This window comes from Silene latifolia, chromosome 8, assembly GCF_048544455.1.
Source record: "Silene latifolia isolate original U9 population chromosome 8, ASM4854445v1, whole genome shotgun sequence".
Lineage (NCBI taxonomy): Eukaryota > Viridiplantae > Streptophyta > Magnoliopsida > Caryophyllales > Caryophyllaceae > Silene > Silene latifolia.
The window spans coordinates 17,289,085-17,311,056 of record NC_133533.1 but is presented as its reverse complement, the minus strand read 5'-3'; the positions used below and the strand labels follow the sequence as shown (position 1 = coordinate 17,311,056).

The 21,972-nt window shown below is 41.6% G+C and overlaps 1 protein-coding gene across 1 annotated transcript; it reads right to left on the bottom strand.

Annotated features, from left to right (window-relative positions):
• Window positions 1–17,037: 17,037 nt before the first annotated feature.
• Window positions 17,038–17,436, bottom strand: LOC141594785 (uncharacterized). The gene has a single exon (XM_074414774.1). The coding sequence runs from the start codon at window positions 17,434–17,436 to the stop codon at window positions 17,038–17,040; it is 399 nt and encodes a 132-aa protein (XP_074270875.1).
• Window positions 17,437–21,972: the final 4,536 nt, after the last annotated feature.

Sequence of the window (21,972 nt, the reverse complement as noted above, 5' to 3'; positions counted from 1 at the left end):
CTTAGATGATGAGGCCCCTTGGTACCCTTTCGGCTTTTCAACCTCTGCCCTTATGACATCATCTTCTACCTTTATCCCGATTCTTATCAATTCTTTGAAAGAGCCAAAATTCTGGTATTTCAGAGCATTGCGGTAAATAGGTCGTAGATTCTTTACGAACTTATCTACCATTTCAACTTCGTCAGGCTTCTTGGCTAATTTCACGCTTTCAGCGCGCCATCTTGCAAGGAATTCAGTAAAGCCTTCTTTGTCTTTCGTGTCATAACCTCAAGTGTTCTTATGTTGGTCGAATCTCGACATTATCGGCATAGTGCTTGCGAGAACTCCACCGTGATATCTTGAAAGTAGGGAAGTTCTTAAGGTCCAGTTGTAGAACCACACCTTCGGGTGTTCATCCGGAGATTGAGCGAAAATTTCGAGAGAGCATGTCGGCGGTACTCCCTTCGGTGCTAAGTACCCCTTATAGGCCTTAACATGGTGGACCGGATCTTCTGTGCCCTTAAACTTTGGGATATCAGTGAGTACCATGTTTGTGGGCAACTTATCCTGAACTGGGGCATAGGCCCTAGCATTTTCGTAATGGATGTCCTTCCCCTGGGAGAGTTTCAAACGGTCCTCAATGAACTTGAACCGTTTCTCCAGATCAGTCAGAGGTGGGGTAGATGAAGAGGAATCTTCACCCAGCTTGGATTCGATCACATCCATTCTGGCCATCATGAGGTTCACGGCCTCAGTGAGTTTGTTAACATCAACTTCCATTGCTTCAAGTCGGGTTTTTGGCGGCCTTTCTACAAGAAAACCCCGAACCGAGTCAATATTCAAATGTAAGAGCCCCTGCACACTTAAGGACACGACACCAACTTGACTCAAGTCAAGACTCGACTTAAGACTGACTAACCAAAAGGTTCGACTCACGGTTGGATTTATACCTCGATTCATTTCAGACTCGACAAGACGACATGACTCAAGTTGTCATAGCTCGATTCTAAACTGGACTCGGTGTGACTAAACCCGTGATTGGACTAACATAGCCCATAGGTTTAAGTGAAACGCCCTAAATGGCCTAGCTTGGACGTTTCTGTGGACTATCCTAGACCAATTGGTCGACCCACATGACTCGAAGCCCAAGAGGTGAGCTTGGGTGACCCAACAAGGTCGTGTTCTAGACTCTCGGGGCAAAACACGCCTAGCCTAACACGGCCAGGACCCGGACATGACTCGACGCATTTCATGCTTGGTTGAGGTTCGAGAAACATTTTGGATTGAATTTGAAAAAAACGAATGATTGATTTGAAAATGAGATTTGAAATGGGCAGCATGCCGGCTATAAAAGCTTATTTTGGGCCGAAAAATCTAGTCCTATTTGGGCAGCATTCCGCGTTTTTAAAACCATGCTATTTTGAAAGTAAGTTGTTCAAAAGTTCGGTTTTGAAATTGATATGGAAAATTTGAAAAGACTCGGGAAATTCATTTCGCACATTGTCATTCTCATGTTATAAGGATGTATGCTCCTAGACATCACTAAGTCTCGGCAAGTCTTCTACAAGAAGGTCTATGCCCTCCATCCTTTTTGGGTCTTATAGAGCAAGGGCCTTTAGGTAGAGTACCTAGAAGAGTATCCCCACCATCAAGAACCACGACGACGCGGAGCGGAAGCAAGCAATGTGCGAGTTCCTGGCATAGTGGGACGTCGCCCCCCACGCATCACAAAGAAACACTGGGACGGCCCGGGAAATACATTAAGGGTTTATGCATAAATCGTAGCACTATAGTAATGTTTTACTTTCCAATACTTTCTTTTCAAGTTTCACCTCGGAGGAAAAAACCCTAGAAACAAAGTGTAACTAGTCCTCTTTTCCCCAGCGGAGTCGCCAAACTGTGGACAAGGCCCTCGGGAACTGCGTCCGCGGGATCCACACTAGGCATAATCGACTCGAGGTTCTTTCGAATCGAATTAAGACGAATTAGAGTCGCCACCAAGTTTTTTGGGAACTTGGAACCGTTCAAGTAAACTTTACACCTTTCATCGAAAAGCATAAAGCCAATCGACTACGAGTGATTAAAGATAAAGACTTGTACCCTATATCACTCGATTTGAATGACTCTCGTAATCCAATGGTATTTAGACGGATCCTGAAACCATAGATCTTGAGTAAGGGGTGAGGGTACGTGTTAGGAAGCCCATAAGGACACCTAACCCCGCCCGTCAATAACGGCCTCTACTAAGTCAAGTGTCGGATTTCAAACAAGGTCATAGCTACTACGATATATGATATGCAAACATCGTTTTCAAAACCCTAACATGTGAAGTTTCTATGTCGATTTAGATGCAACTAAACTAACTTTGTCAAAGTTGTAATTTAGCATGTGGGTGGATTGATCTAACAACATATAAAACAAAGCAAACAAAGCTTAGGGGGAATGGGGGAGCCGTTGGGATCTATCCTATTACAACCCAGGCATTTCATGCCGACGCAACGATAAATTAAAGATACAACTCGATCTAAAATACAACGCTATACACAAAACCGTACATGACACATTACACGGCCAATTCGGCCTAGGGAAACGTGCACAAGGGGGGTGGCCCACGGCTTACATGACTCACGGCCTTGGGTCACTCCTCGTAATGCGTGCTTTCGCTTAATCTTATCGAATTAGACATTGGGTCACACACCAAAGCATGCATTAGCATAAATCGGGCCATGTTGCTTTAAACAACATGCGATTTACTACGCTCTTACATGCATTGGGGCACAACCATCTAACCAAACAAGACTAAGGTTTTTGGAAGAGGTTTTGACTCGATAAAAGAAAGCTAACTTGAAAATTACAACTCGACGAACAAACGATAAATTACAAGCGACAAAACAATAAAGAACAAACGATTCATAAAAAACGAAGCAAGAAAGACCAAAGGACACGGCCAAGCCATGGCCACTCTAGACACGACTACCCTAGGTCCTAGGTCAGGTTCATTAGTTAGATCAATTGATTGCGAAACAAGTTCGAAAGCGGGCTAGAAAACAAGTTAGAAACGACGTTGATCGATTGAAAAGATGTCTTGCAAATGTGTATTCTACACGGCCTAAAGGGGTCAAATTAGGTCAAGAAGTTACGATATTAACGCTACTCATCGAGTGTTAATAGGAAGGTGCTAATCACGCACTCCTATGCTAGCGAGAAATCGAGTGAAAAGAGAGATGCGTTCAATTAGGTTATAGAATTGTTAGTTGATTTTTAAAGCTATGTCGATGCACCCTAACGTGTCTAATTAGGTTATTAAATTGATCTAATGTCATCTAAACGAGTTATATGTTAAAAATCAGAGGTCATACTAACATGCGACGGGTCTTAGGGTGGGTCGAATTACACGAAACAAGAGAAGGGTCAAAAGCGAAGAGCGAAGTTAGAACTCGTTTTATTAATGCCCTACCTTGAACACGAGGATATGTAAATGAGACGGGGGTTACGACCGACTGATGTAGCGGTTTATTTCCCATCTCAAGTCAACGCGGGTGTTCATGGTGGTACTTTAACTTATACTCGGACTAAACTAGTTTCATAGTTAATGATAACAATCGATAAACAAAAACGATAAACAAACAAAAACGAACTATAAGAAAACAAACATAAAAAACGAAATAAAAGGGAGAAAGAGGAGGATTTGATGTACCCTCAACCTAAATGTATCGTTGACACCGTCTTGGGTCGTAATCAATGGTAGATTTTATCTCGAGAGGCCGTCGTCGACGAAGAAACAAAGCGAACAACACGTTTTTTGCAAATCTGGACATCAACTTTCAAACTGCGATTTCTCTCTCGTTTCACGGTGAAAATTCGATTTAAAAGATGTTTTGAAAACTAGAAAGAGAGGAGAAGAGAGATCTTAAAACAACCCCTGCTCGTTTTGAGTTATTGGTCACGAAAAACGAGCACAAACAGAACTGCATAGACAGGAAAAGCCGCGAAAACAGAGTGAATAACACTCTGTTTTTCGAGGGGATTCGTGTACTCTCAAGGGCAATTTGGCTCGTAAATCTTTGTCTAAGATGTAGATGGATGTTGTGTGGTTAATTAGGAACAAGAAACTCGAATTTTAATGGAGGTTTGATGGTTGAACGAACGGTTTCAAAGAAGACACACACACTGATTCTCAGTTTGTAAGTCGGTTTTGTCGAGGGTTTTTGGGAGGCAATTAGGGTTTGTTTCTGGAGTTTAAAGCTTGTAAGTGAAGGTTGTATGTATGGATAACTTAGAAGAATGAAAGTATGGCAGTGGGGAGGTATTTATAGGGAGTTAAAGTAGGGTTTAAGAGAGCAACAAGCAGTCGGGCTGCTCTGTTTCGCTGCTGCTGTCCAGCAGCTATTCTGAGCTCGTGTAGGGTTTTGGAGGGGTGTTTCTTGGTGTTTAAGCTAGGGTAATATGGGTAGGATACTAGGGTATGGATTAGGGTTAATGGTCACGGGTTTAAGTGGTGTTTGGAGCAGGTTTTGGACTCGGGTTTGAGCTGAACGAAAACAGGGGGGTCGTGGGCTGTTTCGTTTTGGGGCCTGTTTTGGATGGACTTGTGGAAGTGTTTCGAGGTGGTCTAGGTGCTGGGTTGTTGTGAGTAATGTGGAGCACGGGTTGGTGGTGATGGGTTGCGGGTTTGGACCAAGTTTGAGTCAGTTTAAAAGGGCTTTCGATGGGATATACAAACACGGGTAAAGGAAGGAATTGGGCTGTGTTGGGGGGATGTTTGGAACGAGATTTGGGTGGGTTCAACAAAGGGTTTGGGGTAGGCTTTGTCTAAGAATCGAACGCGGGTTATGGGAGAGGAAGTTGGGTCGAAAGTGCGTCGAAAATCGAGCCCAAATCAAACATAAAACGAGCTCACAAATCGTGTGATTAAAACGAGTTTTCAACTTTCGAAATCGATTTTTCAAATCAAATAACACACTAAAATAAATGATTTTTCAAATCAAAAATATATTTTATTTTCAATAAAATAAATTTAAGAAAATAAATTCAAATTAAAACAATAAAATGAATTCACTTTTTTTTTTAAAAAAACAATTAATTTAAATATCATTTAAATTAATAAAATACTTCGTCGAGAACGCTCATTCTACATCGTAAAACGAACCCAAATAATGACAATGACAACTAATAAATACATGTGTCCTATCATCATCGGGTGTTTGTCGGGTTCTCTATAAATTCCAATATCGACGGATACGGGTATCTACAATCACTAATCGATATCTTAGTTCATCTCGTTTCGTCAACATCTAAGCTTGAGGGTGTAAATCTCTCTTTTATTTATTGTTATTTATCTTTTTTGTAATCATTAATGTAAGGTTTATGTCGGAAACACCTCTTAAAACCGATTTATAAAACCATGCTTTAAAACCTTTTTTTGGGATTTCCAGAAGACAAACCGTCGAGAAAGGACGCAGCAACTGCTGCGCCTCTTCGAAGGAGCGCAGTATCTGCTGTGCCTCTTCGTGAGGCTGCCGCAGTTCCGGCTTCCTTTCTTCTTCTTTTGTCCTCTGTAATTCGTCAATTCTTTATTTGTTTTTATTTGTTTTAATTTAATTCTTTGATAACAATAGCATAATAATTTCACATGTATATTATTCATCATCATTAACACGTTTAATTCATCATTAATTCGGCTTAAATCCCTTATAATCCAATGTTTGCGGGTTTTCGTCATAAAATCAATCCGGGTTGTAGAAATTCGATTCTTTCATATTGAGTTTCTGGAATTCGATCTTTGATATATTTTCATCTGTCTATTTTCATGTTCATCATTAATTCGTCATTAATTTGTCATGTTTAACCTATTTTATTCACCTATGTCACTAATCAATCGTTCAATCATGTAATTAATTCATCCGTATCCATCTCATTCATGTTTATCATTTTATGACCTTAATCATATGTAATTAACCTGCTAATCACTTCCATCCGAGTCGAATGTTCATAATCAATCCTTAAATTCACCAATTAATATTAACGATTTGCAGTTCCGGCTTCACAGCCAGAACTCACCCTGGGAACAGACGCAGCAACTGCTGCGCCTCTTCCAAAGGGCGCATCTGCTTGCTTTGTTCGAGTTGAGTTCTGTCTCTGAACTCCCTTTCTGCCTTGACTTAGTTTAATTAGCTTACATATAATTAACTATTAATCGTATTATCGCCTACTGATGTGTTCGTTAATTCTTTTATTCTTTTTCTTCTCAAATTATCCGTTTTAAAAGGTATTTTCGACATAAATCGCTAAACCCGATGTAATTATTGTAACTTATTATCGTGATCTTCTTTTATTGTATTTATCATTGTATTTTGTATCATTTGTATGTTTTCACATGTAATTGAACCTTAAATCCAACTTCGACAAAATTGTTTGCTAATTAATTGTTCACCGACTTAGTCTAATTCTCACATGTTAGGATCAAAATAATGGATGTTGCATTGCATGCATATAATCGACGATATATCGAGTACGAATAACTTCCCTAAGCTTTAGTAGAGGCCGCTATCGAGGCGGGCGGGATTAGGTGTTCGATCAAAAGAGCTTCCTAATACGTACCCTCACCCCTTACTCTAGATCTCTGTGAACATCCGTGTTCATTGGCATCCACGAGAGTCATTCTAGACATAGAATGCTAAGGGTAACGATTGCTTAGTGTTCATGTCACTACTTTGTGTCTTGACATGGCACGAGGTACTCGAACTGTTCCAATTTCCCATAAAAATTGGTGGCGACTCCATAAATGCAAACGCTTGTTTCCCAAGCGCCCCCGTGGCCCATTGTCAACAGTTTGGCGACTCCGCTGGGGATAATACACTTACGTGTAGCCAAAATGGTGAAAATTGAACAAGGTTAGAGAATAGTTTGTACAAGACAATTGTCGATTTTCATAACTCGGTCTTCCTAGATCGTTTATTCGGCCTTCCTAGGCCCAACCAAACCCATTCGACCAATCGTCCCGTCTAAATAGTCCTAATTCTTATTTGGGCGTAAGGATGGATAGTGATTGACGTCATCCATACCATGGTACTTACTCTTTTTTGTATCAAGAACTTTCACTACTTGAGGAAATGGACTAGGAATCGGCCTTACTCTTGTTTGGTACGAGCCTCTCCACAGACCTCGGGTTTGATTGTTCGGTATGGCAACACACCCTTTAAACCAAAACCCTTCTAAATGCACTCAGCATCCCGTTATAATTCTCGTATGAATGTTTGTACCTTACGTGATCAGCATTTCTAAACGAAACCATGACGATTTTTGTAAAACCAAAATCCTTTTTAATTGTAAATTTCGGCCATGATTAGCGCAAAACCGAGTCGAAACTCTGTCCGTTTGTCGAGTCAAAATTCGGGCCCAAAGCCCATTTCAAAACCTCACTTCGAGTCCACTCCTACAACTACACTATAGTTGACTAGGACCAACATTTTCTCAAACCTTATGTTTTCTTCAAAAGCTCACTGACACAAGTGGCACACACCCACTTCACAAGTCAAAACATTTCTTTCTTAGTAAGTGTGCTAGAGTGGTCGATCGTGTTTTTGATTCGTCGTCGATCTCTTATCCAGTTTCCAAGATGCCTGGAACAAGCGACGTGAACTTCGAACAACTCCAAAACAGTAATGATCGAATCCTAACCGTGCTAGCTCAAATCCAAGTTTCTCAAGACCAAGTGTACGATCGGCTTGACACCATCGAAAACCGAATATATACCGTGGAAACGAAGATCCCTCCTCGGGAAAGTGAAGTCGCTGATGACTTCGTGAATGAATTCAGGGACGACAACCCTCCCATAGGTACGACTGCAGCTGAAAAACGACTTCAATACTTGGAAGAACAATTGATGTACCTTAAAGGGGATGACATTTATAGGGAGAATAATCGCAAGTATGAGGCCGTGAATGCCAAGTTGCCAACCAACTTCAACATGACGGATATTCCCAAATTCAAGGGTCATGAGAACCCTTTTGAACCACATCCGTGCTTTCAAGGATTACATGTCTATCAAAGGCATCAAACCCGAGATGTTCTTAAGGATCTTTCCTTCATCTCTTGACACCGTCCCAAAGCAATGGTTCTACTCTCTAGAACATAAGAAAATCGCTACTTAGAAAGACGCCACGATCGAGTTTGCTAAGCAATATGCGGATAATGCTGAGATCCAAGTTAACATGCGCACCTTAGAGGTTCTTACCCAAAATGACAAAGAAGGTTTCACCGACTTCCTAAGTAGGTGGAGGAAGACTAGTACCCAACTAGTTGAACACCCAGATGAGGCTACCCTTGTGGAAAAATTCGTGGACAACCTAAAGCCCATCTATGCCAACCATCTGAGGTACCAAAATATCAAAAGTTTCAAAGACTTAACCATACTAGGAACGAGGATTGAAGATGACATCCGTAAAGGACTCTTGTCCAAAACGGTAGGTCGTGGATATCAAGGCTCAACAAGTCGTTCTTACGGCTCCACTAGCAAGACCGACGAAGTTAACCTCCTTGAACCATCCAAGAAGAGTATCCCACCAAGGAAATTTACAAATCTTGGGGACACTTACTTCAATGCTCTAAAGAGGTTAATGAAGCAAGGCAAACTCCAACCCATAGGACCTACACCCGAACCAGAAAGGAAGTCCAAGTTCTGGGACGAGAACTCGTACTGTGAATATCATAGGGGTAAGGGACACGACACAGAAAAATGCTTCAAATTGAAAAATGTGCTTCAAGACATGATTGAGGATGGTCGACTACCAATACCACCGGGAGGTAAACCCAACAACACTCAGAATCCTCTTAGAGTTCTAGTGATTACAAGTGACGAATCTACCTTAGATTATTCACACTTCATTTCTCCAGTTGAAAATGAAATCTACGCAATCGAGAATGAAGGGTTCTACTCTACCATCTCCCCTACCATTCCCGACTTTATCACATGGGCAAGGAGTGTGGATAGGCAAGTCTGGGAATTGGAAAATGTGGTGATAACTTTACATGACCCCAACGCAACACCTAAGGAGCATATACCACTAATCTTCTCTCAAAATGCTACTATGCAAGAAATAGTTGCCGTGGTTGATAAGCTAGTCGACCAAATCACACGACTAGAAGACGAGATCATGAGAATGAGGGAACTAGCTACAATCAATGGAGTATGGGTCGATGATGATGAAGACGAGTATCTCATTGAACACTCCCTAGTCAAAGAAATAATCCAAAATGGTGAAGACCAAGATGTAGACCACCTAACTCGTTCGGGGCGTCCATATCAAAGTACTACTCAAAATGGCCCAACTAACGTTGTCACACCAAATGATAACGAATATGACTCCACTGATCACTTGCTCAAGCAATTACAGAAGACAAAGGCTGATCTTTCAGCCTGGCAACTAGTAGCAAGCTCATTCCCACATCGCCAAGCTTTGCTGTAAGCTTTAGCCAAACTAAGTGTAGCACATAACTCCACACCTGACGAGGTAGTCAACTTGGTCTTCCAAGAGTCACCAAAGTTAAGTAATCCTATTACATTCTCAGATGAAGATTTGCCACCTTTTGGTGCCAGTCACAACTTAGCTCTTTACATCATTGTCGTTTGCTTAAAGAAGAACGTGCCAATGACCTTGGTAGATGATGGCTCCGCGGTCAACGTTATACCCCTCAAAACGGCATATAAACTAGGCATGAAAGAGTCGGATTGGACCCCCACCAATCAAGGGGTTCGCGCATATGATGGTACACGGCGAAAGGTAGTAGGACTTGTAAACCTAGCCATAGCCACAGGGCCCATTGAGCGAAAGGTTAATTTTCAAATAGTGGACATCAAAGCTTCCTTCAACATACTTCTGGGAAGACCTTGGATTCACGCTTTTAAAGCGGTAACGTCCACCCTTCATCAAAAGATCAAGATTCCACTAAATGACAAAGTAGTGACAATTACTTCGTCACCCATCAAAGCGATAATCGAAAAGAGGTCAAATAATCAAGTCCTTGCAGATCCAGTATATGAGCTTGGGGGCTTCCAAAGCGTAAGCGTCATAGAAAGTGAATTGGCACCCTTATACTACGATCCCTACTCAAACTTGGTGGTCAACCACATACTCAAAACTCAGGGATACTTTCCTGGAATGCCTTTGAACCCTGTCCGAAGAAGCACCTTGAACCCTACAAAGAAGGCAACTCAAAAAGAATACCACTTGGACTAGGGTACAAACCCACTAAAAAGGAAGTTCTCGAGATGCTCGCTCAAGTTCAAAACCATAAGCATGTAGGAGTCCAAATGCGACCCTATCTTCCTACTCTAAATGGATACTTCATTAGGGAAGGAGATCACGAACTCATTCACGGATTTCCCGAACCTTGGCACTATCTCGGAAGGAAGTTAACCGGAATCGAGATCTTTCACGATTGCTACTTCATCCCTTCAGAAACGGTTCCTACCGTCAAAGCGCGTCAAGCACCTTGCCTAGACGAACAAGCTGTTAGTCTACTATTTGGAGAAGATCGATTTGTTAGAGCCGCGGAGGATGAGATCATTACTATGGTACTTCAAGACGATCACTTCAACACTTCAACGCGAATCAGCAGAAAGGATGGAGAAAATCGATCAAGTGGACCAACAATCAAGGAAGACTCTTCAAGCTCACTACTGGAGAAGGAGAGATGTTCAAAGGAGAACCAGAAGACGATGAATTCGAGTCAGAGTCAGAGTCGGAGTCTGAGTCAGAGTCTGAGTCTAGAGAATTCACTAAGGAGTCTCCTCCTGTCGTCATCCCCATTCCCTTTGTTTCTCCTAGCTTAGCCTCAAATAGTAACAGTAGTTCGGGAAATATCCCAACAATCGTCCCTTTTCCGCCACTCCACCACGGATCGATGGCTTCTTTGTTTCAACTTTTCTCAAACTTTAATATGAATAAATCAGGTTCTGCTTACTCTTCGTGTTATCTTGAGTGCAATTTTGTTTACGATGATACTGAGGATGACCAAGACCCAGACTCAATTGAGATACCTTCCTACGTAGCCAAAGAAATACTGCAAGAAAGGGAAGGGGGGCCAGTAATCGAAAACACCGAACCCATCAATGTAGGAACCAAACTAGAACCCCAAGAACTTAGGATAGGGACTACCTTGAGCTCTACCGAAAGGGCTGATTTCATAGACCTCCTAAACGAATTCAAAGACGTCTTCGCTTGGTCCTACAAAGACATGCTAGGGATCGACAGGGATATCGCCGAACATACAATTCCAATTAAGCCGGGTTTCAAGCATGTGAAATAGAAGCTTCGTCGAATGAGAACAGAGTGGGCTCTGAAGATTAAGGAAGAAGTCGATAAGCAATTTAAAGCCGGGTTCATCAAAGTTTCCGAGTATTTTGACTGGGTAGCTAACATAGTACCCGTACCCAAAAAGGATGGGAGAATCCGTGTTTGTGTTGATTTTAGGAACTTAAACAAAGCAAGTCCTAAAGATGACTTCCCTCTACCACATATCGACATATTGGTGGACAATACTGCAGATCACGCGTTACTATCCTTCATGGATGGGTATGCGGGTTATAACCAAATCAAAATGGCCATAGAAGACATGCATAAGACCGCCTTTGTCACTCAATGGGGAACCTATTTCTATACGGTAATGCCGTTTGGGTTAATCAACACCGGAGCTACATATCAACGCACCGCAACTACGCTCTTGCATGACATGATGCACAAATAAGTTGAGGTATACGTAGACGACATGATTGTCAAGTCCAAGGATAGAGAGGGACATATTGCGAACCTTCGCAAATTATTCTTAAGGCTACGAAAGTACAATATGAGGCTCAATCCTCAGAAATGCACATTTGGAGTGACATCTGGTAAACTCCTGGGATATGTCGTTAGCCAACGAGGTATAGAAATAGACCCTTCCAAGATCAAGGCTCTGATCGAAATGCCACAACCTCAAACAGAAAAAGAAGTCAGAGGATTCCTAGGAAAAGTGCAATATATAAGTCGATTCATATCAAAACTTACAATGATTTGTGAGCCTATCTTCAAGAAGCTCAAGAAAACGGACCACACCATGTGGGATGATGACTGCCAAAAGGCATTTGACCGAATCAAAGAGATATTAGCTAAACCACCAGTGCTCATGCCACCTCAACGAGATCAACCCCTTGGTTTGTATCTCACAGTAACCGAAACAACCATGGGTGCCATGCTAGCTCAAACTGTAGGAAATGAAGAAAGGGCTATCTACTACCTTAGTAAAAAGTTCTTGGAATACGAGTGCAAATACTCACAACTCAAAAAGACATGCCTCGCTCTTGTGTGGGCAACGAAGAAGCTACGTCATTACATGCTTAGCTACTCCGTCAAAATATATTCCAAAATGGATCCTGTCAAATACCTCTTCGAGAAACCCGTCCTCAACGGACGCATAGCAAGATGGACTTTGATGCTCTCAGAGTTCGACCTCAAATACGTGCCACTGAAAGTTATAAAAGGGCGCGCCGTTGCCGAATTCTTCGCAGAAAATCCCATCGACGATGCACAAACAATAGATACTTGGTAATTTCCAGACGAGGATATACTCCAACCGATATAGACTCCTGGGATCTCTACTTCGATGGAGCATCAAACCTAAGAGGATTTGGAATAGGGGTGCTGCTCATTTCTCCTGAAGGCGAGCATACACCAATCTTTGTCAAACTCGACTTCGAGGTGACAAACAATGCTGCAGAATACGAAGCTTGTCTCATAGGATTACAAGCGGCAGTGAGCTTAGGCATCAAAAATCCTAGCACCTTATCAAGCCAGGATAGACCAAGTTGCCCAATTCTTTGATCACGTGACATATCTACACCTACCTCGGGAAAAAAATCAATTTGCAGATGCTCTTGCAAAACTCGCATCTTTGATTAACATGCCAGATAACATGGTAGAAATGCCTTTATGCATCGAACGACGGTCAGAGCCGGCATATGTCCATCAAATCACCGACGAAGAGGAAATCGCACAGGAACCCTGGTTCCAAGCAATCCTAAATTTCAAGCTCAACGGTATCTATCCACCGGATATGGACAAAAGGGGACAACGTGCTATACGCCTACTAGCTTCCCAATACATTCTCATGCAAGGAGAGTTATACAAAAGAACACCTCTTGGTGTAATCCTACGTTGCCTTGATCATTCACAGGCACGAAAAATGATGGAAGAAGTTCATGATGGAGAATGTGGTCCACACATGAGTGGGCCTATGATGGCAAAGAAAATCACACGCTTGGGTACTATTGGACCACAATGGAATCCGATTGCATCAAATATGTAAGACATTGCCATAACTGCCAAATCTTTGGGAACGTACAACGTGTCCCTCCTTCATTGCTCTATACGATGACATCTCCTTGGCCATTTTCTGCCTGGGGAATTGACATAATCGGGAAGATAACCCCAGTCGGAACAAGAGGTCACTGTTTCATCCTAGTGGCGATCGACTATTTCACTAAATGGGTAGAAGCGGCTTCCTACATTAGTCTTACGGCTAAAAATGTGGCAAAGTTCATACAAACCAACATCATCTGTCGATACGGTTGCCCACATGAGATCGTTAGTGATAATGGATCACATTTCCAAGCTGAGACTGAGCAACTGCTAGCTAAGTACAAAATTAGGCATCACCATTATTCGCCATATAGACCACAGACTAATGGCGCGGTAGAGGCAGCAAACAAGAAAGTTGTCACAATTCTCAAGAAAATGATTGACAACTATCGAGATTGGCCAAGCAAGATACCCTTTGTTTTGTGGAGATCTCGCACATCTGTGAGGACGCCCACTGGGGCCACCCCTTTCTATTTGACTTACGGCATGGAAGTTGTACAACCAGTGAAGTTAGAAATACCATCATTGCGTATCTTACTCGAATGTCAAATCCCGGAAGCCGATTGGAAGAGGGATAGATACGAAGAACTCATCCTCCTGGATGAAAGTAGGCTACGCGCCTTGCATAATGTCCAAACATATCAAGCACGTATCAAATGAGCCTTCAACAAAAGGGTTAAGCCAAGGAACATCAAAGAAGGAGACTTAGTACTCAAATCGGTTAGAGCTCTTTTACCTGTCGATCCACGGGGAAAATTCAAACCTAATTGGGCCGGGCCATTTCTAGTCAAGTCCATACTTCCAGGGGGTGCGGTTAGAATCACAGACCTAGACGGGAATGAGTTCTCCAACCCTACAAATCTTGACCAACTAAAGCGGTATTATGCCTAGAATAGGAACAAAAAACGCCCCTCGCGTAACCTCACGTGTCGCTCTTGTGGCACTAAATAAACGGCCCTTGGCCAAGCTAAAACGTAGCTAATGTCACTTTGCTCTTGCATTTTGACAAATTCAGTCATCCTCATATCATCAAATAAACTAAATTTGCATCTTTTTTTTGGTGGAAATGTAAGTAATATTATAGCTCATCCCCTAAAAAGGGCAAAAAAATGTCACCATTACAACCATTTCACATCTACCACATCTAACAGACTCATACTCAAAATTGCCTACAAAAAAATAATTACATGAGACCCCTATTTTGAGACCACATCAGATCATGTTGTTTCATAGTTCCTTTGCTCACAGCCATCAACCTCAGCTTAAATTCAGTCTGAATCCGTTTCAACATTGTCCTTGGCTGAGGTACTATGCCTTCCAACCTGCAATGATTCCGTGTCTGCCAAATATGATATTGCAGAGCCACCACCAGAGCACAAGTAACCAACCTCACAAATCCAGACCATCCTCGTTGCTGTAGCACTTTATCAGCAGAAACCAGCTGCTTCCTCTGATCAGAAACTCCTAGCCATGTATACAACTCCTTGTAGCACTTAGTCACATAAACACAATCTTGGAACAGATGTTTGTGACTCTTAGCAGCCATGCCACAAATGTAACAGGTAGTACTCTGAGTCACACCCATTTTTTGCAATCTATCAAGAGTAAGTAGCCTTTCATGCTTAATCGACCTTGTATAAAGCAATGTCTCTGAATATTAAACCGATTCCAAGCACTCTTATGCCACTGAATTTTAGGTGTACTCTGAACTAACCAATCATATCCCTTAGCAATAGTATACTCATCCCCATCAGTCATCCACTTACCTTGATTATAAGCTTCCTGGAACTTCTTTTTAACCTCCCAGATTTTCCTCCACGCCCAAGAGCTAGCAGCAGTAGGTTGATAGTTAAGCCAAGATCGACCTTTCATATAAATTTTATCTACCCATTGAATCCACAAGTGATCCTTTTTCTTAGCTATCCACCAAACAAGCTTCCCAATTGCTGCTATGTTCCAAATCTTCAAATCAACCGACACTAGCCCCCTTCATCTTTCCCCTTGCAAAGAACAGATCAAGCCACTAGAGGGGCTTTGGTGTAGTCCTCACCTCCTTCCCACGTAAAATTCCCCGCAAAGAGCCCGTATCCTCTCCATGACTCCAGCTGGGAGAACAAACAACTGGGACCAATAAGTGTGAATGGTAGAGAGAACAGCTTTCACCAGGGTCAATCTACCAGTATAAGAGATCTTCTTTTTATTCCATCCTCTAATCCTATGGACCATTCTATCCACAAGAATATTACAATCAGTTTTTGTTAACCTCTTATGTGAAATTTTAACCCCCAAATACTTGAAAGGTAGGGAACCCTTCTTAAAACCAGTATGCTCCAGGATGGCTCCAACAGTATCATCATCAATACCATTCAAGATGATATCAGACTTCTCACTACTAATGGTCAAGCTAGAAGCATTAGAAAAACAATGAAAAACTTCCAGCAGTATAGTCACTGATTTAATGTCCCCTTTGCAAAACAGTAGCAGGTCATCAGCAAACATCAAATGTGTGAGCTTGATGCCTCTACAAAGAGGATGGAATTTAAACCCAGGGAACTCTCTAGCCTCAGCCATCAACCTACTCAGGTACTCCATACACACAGTAAACAGCAAAGGGGACAAGGGATCCCCTTGTCTAAGTCCCCTTTGCCCAGCAAAGAAGCCATAGGTCTGACCATTAAGCACAACAGAGAATGAAGTAGTTGTCACACACTGCATAATCCACTCAACAAACTTCAAAGGAAACTTCAAACTGACCATCATCTGCCTCACAAAGGTCCATTCAATTGTGTCATATGCTTTCCTCAAATCCACTTTGAGCATACACCTTGGGGACACATTCCTCCTATTATACAATCTAACAAGATCTTGACTAATAAGGATATTACCCATTATACTCCTACCCTTAATGTGGGAAGGAGAAATGAGATATGGAAGCACCTGAGAAAGCCTGTTGCAGAGAAGCTTAGAGATTACCTTGTAAACCACATTGCAACACGCTATGGGTCGAAACTCTTTAACAGTCACAGGATTATCAACTTTAGGTATCAACACCAAATTAGTGCAATTGAATTGTTTCAGCAACTTCCCACTGAAAAAGAAGTCCTTGACTGCCTTACACATATCCTCCTCAATGATAGCCCAGCTGGCTTTAAAAAAACAGCTTGAGTACCCATCAGGACCAGGACTCTTGTCATCAGGTATTGAGAAAACCATAGTTTTAATTTCAGCATTAGTAGGAATGGCACACAGCTTAGCCCAATCCTCACTATGAACTTTCTCCCCTTTCTCCACAATCTGAGTATAAACACTACTAGTGCTACCATTCTCCCCCAAGAGAGCTTTATAATAAGCCACAAAGGCTTGAAGAATATCTTCAGGATCAGTACAGCACTTACCCTCTTTATCCTCAATTCTCATTACTTTATTCTGGATATTTCTCTGTTGGATAATTCTATGAAACATAGCAGTATTATCATCTCCATCTTTAGCCCAATGAGCCTTTGATTTTTGTCTCAAATAATCCTCCCTTGCTTGTGCAAGCACCAAATAGCTCTCCCTTAACTGATACTCCACATCCATAAGAATTTTATTTCCAGATCAGCTTGCAATTTCTTTTGACAATCCAAAAGGCGCATAAGCAATATCAGCATTCCTCTCCACATCAGAAAATAACTGCTTTGTTCAAATTCTTAAGCATTGGCTTAAGCAGCTTCAATTTCTTGGCTATCCTGAACATATAAGTCCCCTGAATGTCACAATTCCAACCCACCTTGACCACTTCCTGAAAATCTGAGACCTTACTCCGCATATTAAAGAACTTAAATGGCTTCCTTCTAGGAATACTGCCAGACACACAATCCACAAGGCAAGGACAGTGGTCAAAGTATCCTTCAGGAGCATAGTATGCATAGTAATCAGGCCATTTCCTCATCCATTCATTATTCACAAGAACCCTATCAATACGACTGTAGACCCTTGTCTCACTAGGCTGCTTATTAGTCCATGTGAAGAATGCACCAGTAGTTTTAATATCTTGTAATTCACAAGCAAAGAACAACATCCTGAAATGGTTTCATCTCAAAGATCTTTTACAATCTTCCCAATTCTTTCATTAGAGTACATAACATTGTTGAAGTCTCCCAGGACCACCCAAGGTTGAGTAATAGGCCAAGCCATTAGATCATTCCAGAGAGGAACTCTTTCCTCAATCTTGTTATAACCATACACAAAGGTCACAAAGAAAACACACCCCTCAATAGTAGTAACTTTGACATGAATATACTGAGCACTCTTCACTATTATATCAATCTTAAGATGACTATCCTTCCATAGAACCCAAATTCTACCTCCACTATGATAGTTATAGTTAGTAGTAAACGACCACCCTTCACAAATATTTTTAGCTACTTTATTTAGAGACCTAGGTTTGACCCTAGTCTCAAGGAGTCCAAACAATGACACATTAGAATGATGCATATACCACTTAACATCCCTCTGTTTGTTATCACTGTTGAGACCCCTAATATTCCATACTCCAAACTTAACCATGAGGAGGAATAACCTCCCCCCCCCCTCCTTTATCAACCATTTCAGCATCTTTTATCAATTCATTAGTTATACTGGGTATAAATTCAGCTACCTGTCCTCCAGGCACCCTGGATTCATGTCTTGTAATTCTAGTGAGAATCCTAGCCGGTGTGTAAGATGACCTCTGCTGCACACAAGCTGGTGTAATTAGACCAGAATTGGCAGCAGGAGAAGGCTTACTAGTCCCTGCCACAGACTGCTCAGTACCCCCACCAGTGACTGGTAAATCAGGGAATTCCTTAGGATCAAGAACCCTAACAGTCTCTGGTTTCTTCCTCCAGACCTGCTTAGGGCCAGTCTGATTCTGCACAGGAGCACTCCTCCTTGGCACTCTCCCCCTACATTGAGTGTCCCTGTGTCCAACACCTTTACATTTCAAGCATGTAATAGGCAACCAATCATACTCCACAAGAACAGTCACCTCTTGTCCATTTTCATCTTCAAAAACAATTTTATTTGGATAGCTCTTATCAACCTCAACTTCTACCATAACCTTAGCATAACCAAGCAATTTCTTATCAAGAGTAAGCTCATCAATTTTGAGAAACTTCCCAAGAAGTCCAGCTAGTTTCTCCAAACATTGCTTCCCCCAGAACTTCAAATCCAAACCAACCAACTTAGCCCAAATTGGAACAGTTTTCACAGAGACCTTCGATATCCTAACATTGGGGTCCCAGGCTCTTAGAATGATTGGTTTCCCATCAAAGAGAAACATATCCTGTGCTAGAACAAGCTTATGGTGCTCCAATTTTGCAAAACGAACAACAAACAAACCATTTGGCAGGAATGATATCTTAGTAATCTCATAATTTTGCCATATACGACGCAGATACCCCTCTAACACTTCCCAAGGCGGATTCGCCCCCATAACATAACCATAGAAAGCCAAATTCCAGTAATCAATTTCAGCTTGAACATCCTCTACAGTTAGTTTGAGTGGCTTACCTTTCTCCAAACTTTCAGTAGTCTCTTCCTCCGAAATTGTCGCCAATTTACCAGTCACATCCTTATTCTTCCTTGTTGAGACAACCTCGGTCCATCCACTGGTGCCTGTAACATCCACATCCTCCGGTACCACATATCCCGCCGCAGCTAAAAGAGTCGCAACTTCCTGTCGTATCAGCGCAATTTCTGCGGTACGATTCTCAGTATTACTCGCATTGCTATGTCCTTCAGATTCCTTAGATTTTGCATTAGAAACACTGTTATTATTATTTGATTTATTACTAGTTTGTGATTTACTAGATGATTGTATATTATTGTTATTGGAATTACTAGTTTTTTGTTTATTCTGATTATGAGATGATTGAGAACCAGATTGCTCCTTCGCCATTGCTGAAAGACGCGTGAAACCCTAGAAAAGAGGAACGGATTTTCTCTCTCTAGCTTTCTCTTTCATCTCTCTCTCATTTGTCTTTTTTTTAAATTTGCATCTTAAGAGTAAGCAAAAGCTCATGTTTATTTTCTAAGTTCATTACAAGCTCTTGCTTAGAACAATTATTCTTTTACATTTACTCGAACTACGCACAAGGGTTTGATTTCATTTTCTTAATGAATACGTAGGCAATCCTTCACGGGATACAACCCATTATTTATTTCAAAATGTAAATAGAAGGACATTTGCTTTGTACGTGGAATTCGACAAGAATAATAAATAGAAAACCACAACGGTTTCATAACCAATTAACCTTTTTTTTATTTCATTCATTTTCTAATAATAATACGTCACATAATAAAATAAAAATAAAATAGGCTAGGATTCTAAAAACCCCATCTTTTTATTACAATAATATTAATAATAATAAATAGTAATAGAGACATGGGCTATTCTTTCATTTTCCCTTTGCCCTTGTCATTCTTGTCATACTTCTTGTCGCGACCTCGAGCCGGACGCTCCTGCACCACTTCGGACCTAATAATCAACGGTCTTTCTCGAGTCCTAGACTTTCCATTTTTGTTAATCACCATTTCCACGACAGGAGAGGTCTTCGGTTTCTTCGAAGGATGAACAACTCGAAACCCGGCTTCCTCTTCTCCCTCGGTCAGGTGCTTCTCTTTCTCATTTTCCACCTCGCGCACCTTATAGTCAACATGCTCGTGCTTCCTCAATCTCTCACGCTCTTCCGGAGTAGTAGCTTTCCTCCATCGCAAGTAGGAATCCGACACCCATAAGGCATTAGCAGAAGAGTTCAAGAACCACATGTTCCTTTGGGCCCACTTAATGGCCCACTCCCTTCGGCTCTCCGTAGTAAGCGCCACGGCAGTCTGCGGGACGGTGTCAAGCTTCGGGATCATCTGCTTCATTCCAATTTGTCTCATCAGCCTTTCCGGGAAGATGCACACCATGAATTCCAAGCCAGGAATACGCACAGATCGAGTAGGATCCAAGGAAGACACTCCAGTGATAGATTTGAGGTGCCACCATGGTACAATCCACCTAATCAAAGGGCCATCATCACTCTTCAATTTGTTCTCCCAATAATTGCAGACTCGGGTAAAGACCACCATGTACAGCCTGGTCCTCATTGCAATCGAACGAGCATGATAAGAAGGAACATGAACTGGGGGCTCGATCAATCGAAGCCTTTCCATAAGCCACACCTACCAAAAGTGAGCATTAGACATCAAAAAAAAAAAACAAAAAACGAAAAAACAAAAAACGAAAGCAAAAAAAAAAAAGAAAAAAAAAAGAGATGTTCTTTTACCTGCAAAATAATGGACCTTCCCAAATACGGTAGGTCACGATTAGCTTTCCTGTTATCCAAGCCCAATAAGATCTCTCCTAAACATAAACAAGCTGGGCTCCTGCGCAGCTCCATTTGCTCAACTAGGTCCAGGAGACGAGGGTCACCTCTCAAGTCTTCATCAACATGCCCTTGAAAGACATACACATGCAACAAGCAAAATCCGAAGGCTCTTCGCCTAGCAACATAAGAAACGGTGGGATCGGCCCTATTAATGAATCGGTCAATGAAGTCCAACATTCGCACTCCTTTTGATGTCGCTAGACGGTCCACCTCAAGTCTGGTCAATCCAAGCAAATCTCTAAATTTGCTCTTATACCCTTGCGAAGTAGAAGGAATAGCGGGCAAGTGTTCTGGGTCCCACCCACCAATCGCAGCAATTTCTTCAGGAAATGGGCAAATGTCGCCTCCAGGAAACGCAAAAACATGATAATTCGGGTCCCAATAATCAAGACAAGCATCTAGCAATGGTTTGACAACCTTTATAAGCTTCAAACTCAACAACGATCCAAGATTATAGGCACCCATGTCGTGTTTCTCCATGTTGGAAAACTCATTGGTCCATTCTTTTAAGCGAATCTCCAAAGTATTCATGATGAGTGCTTATTTTGAGAATTTTATGTAATAAGACGAAGAAGAGACGGAAGAATTGTGTGAATAAAAGCTCTATCAACGTCTCTATTTATACTAAAATCTGTTTCCTAAAATCTGCCAGAACAGACACACCAGGGAACAGGCGCAGCACCTGCTGCGCCTCTTCAAAGGGACGCAGCTCATGCTGCGCCTCTTCCTCAGCAAGGCTTCTGTGATTTTCCGCGTTGGATATTTCCTAAATTCCTTGGCAAATAATTTCCTATTCCTACGGGTTATTATTTTGGTAAATACGCAAAATTGTCATATTTCGTGTTTCCTAATTCCGCGGGCACGCGTTTCGAGGCAGTATCGACATTTTTGTCACTTTAGCACACTTGTATATTTTCATTTTAGGAATTAATTTTCATTTTAATTTAATTCATTTTAATTCATAGTTTTCATTTTTTCAATTTAATACATTTCAAAATTAATATATTTACTTCACTTACATATTTCTTTTTCTAATCATTTCATTTCTAACTTATAGGTTTCTATTTGTTTTCTTTTTTTGGAGGGTAACCCTCCCTACCGTCTGGTCATTTCCGGCGATTTTTTCGCATTTTTTGCATTTGCTCTTGCATTTTTGGATTCTTTTGAGTCATTCGTTTTGCGCTAATTAAGGCCATATGCAT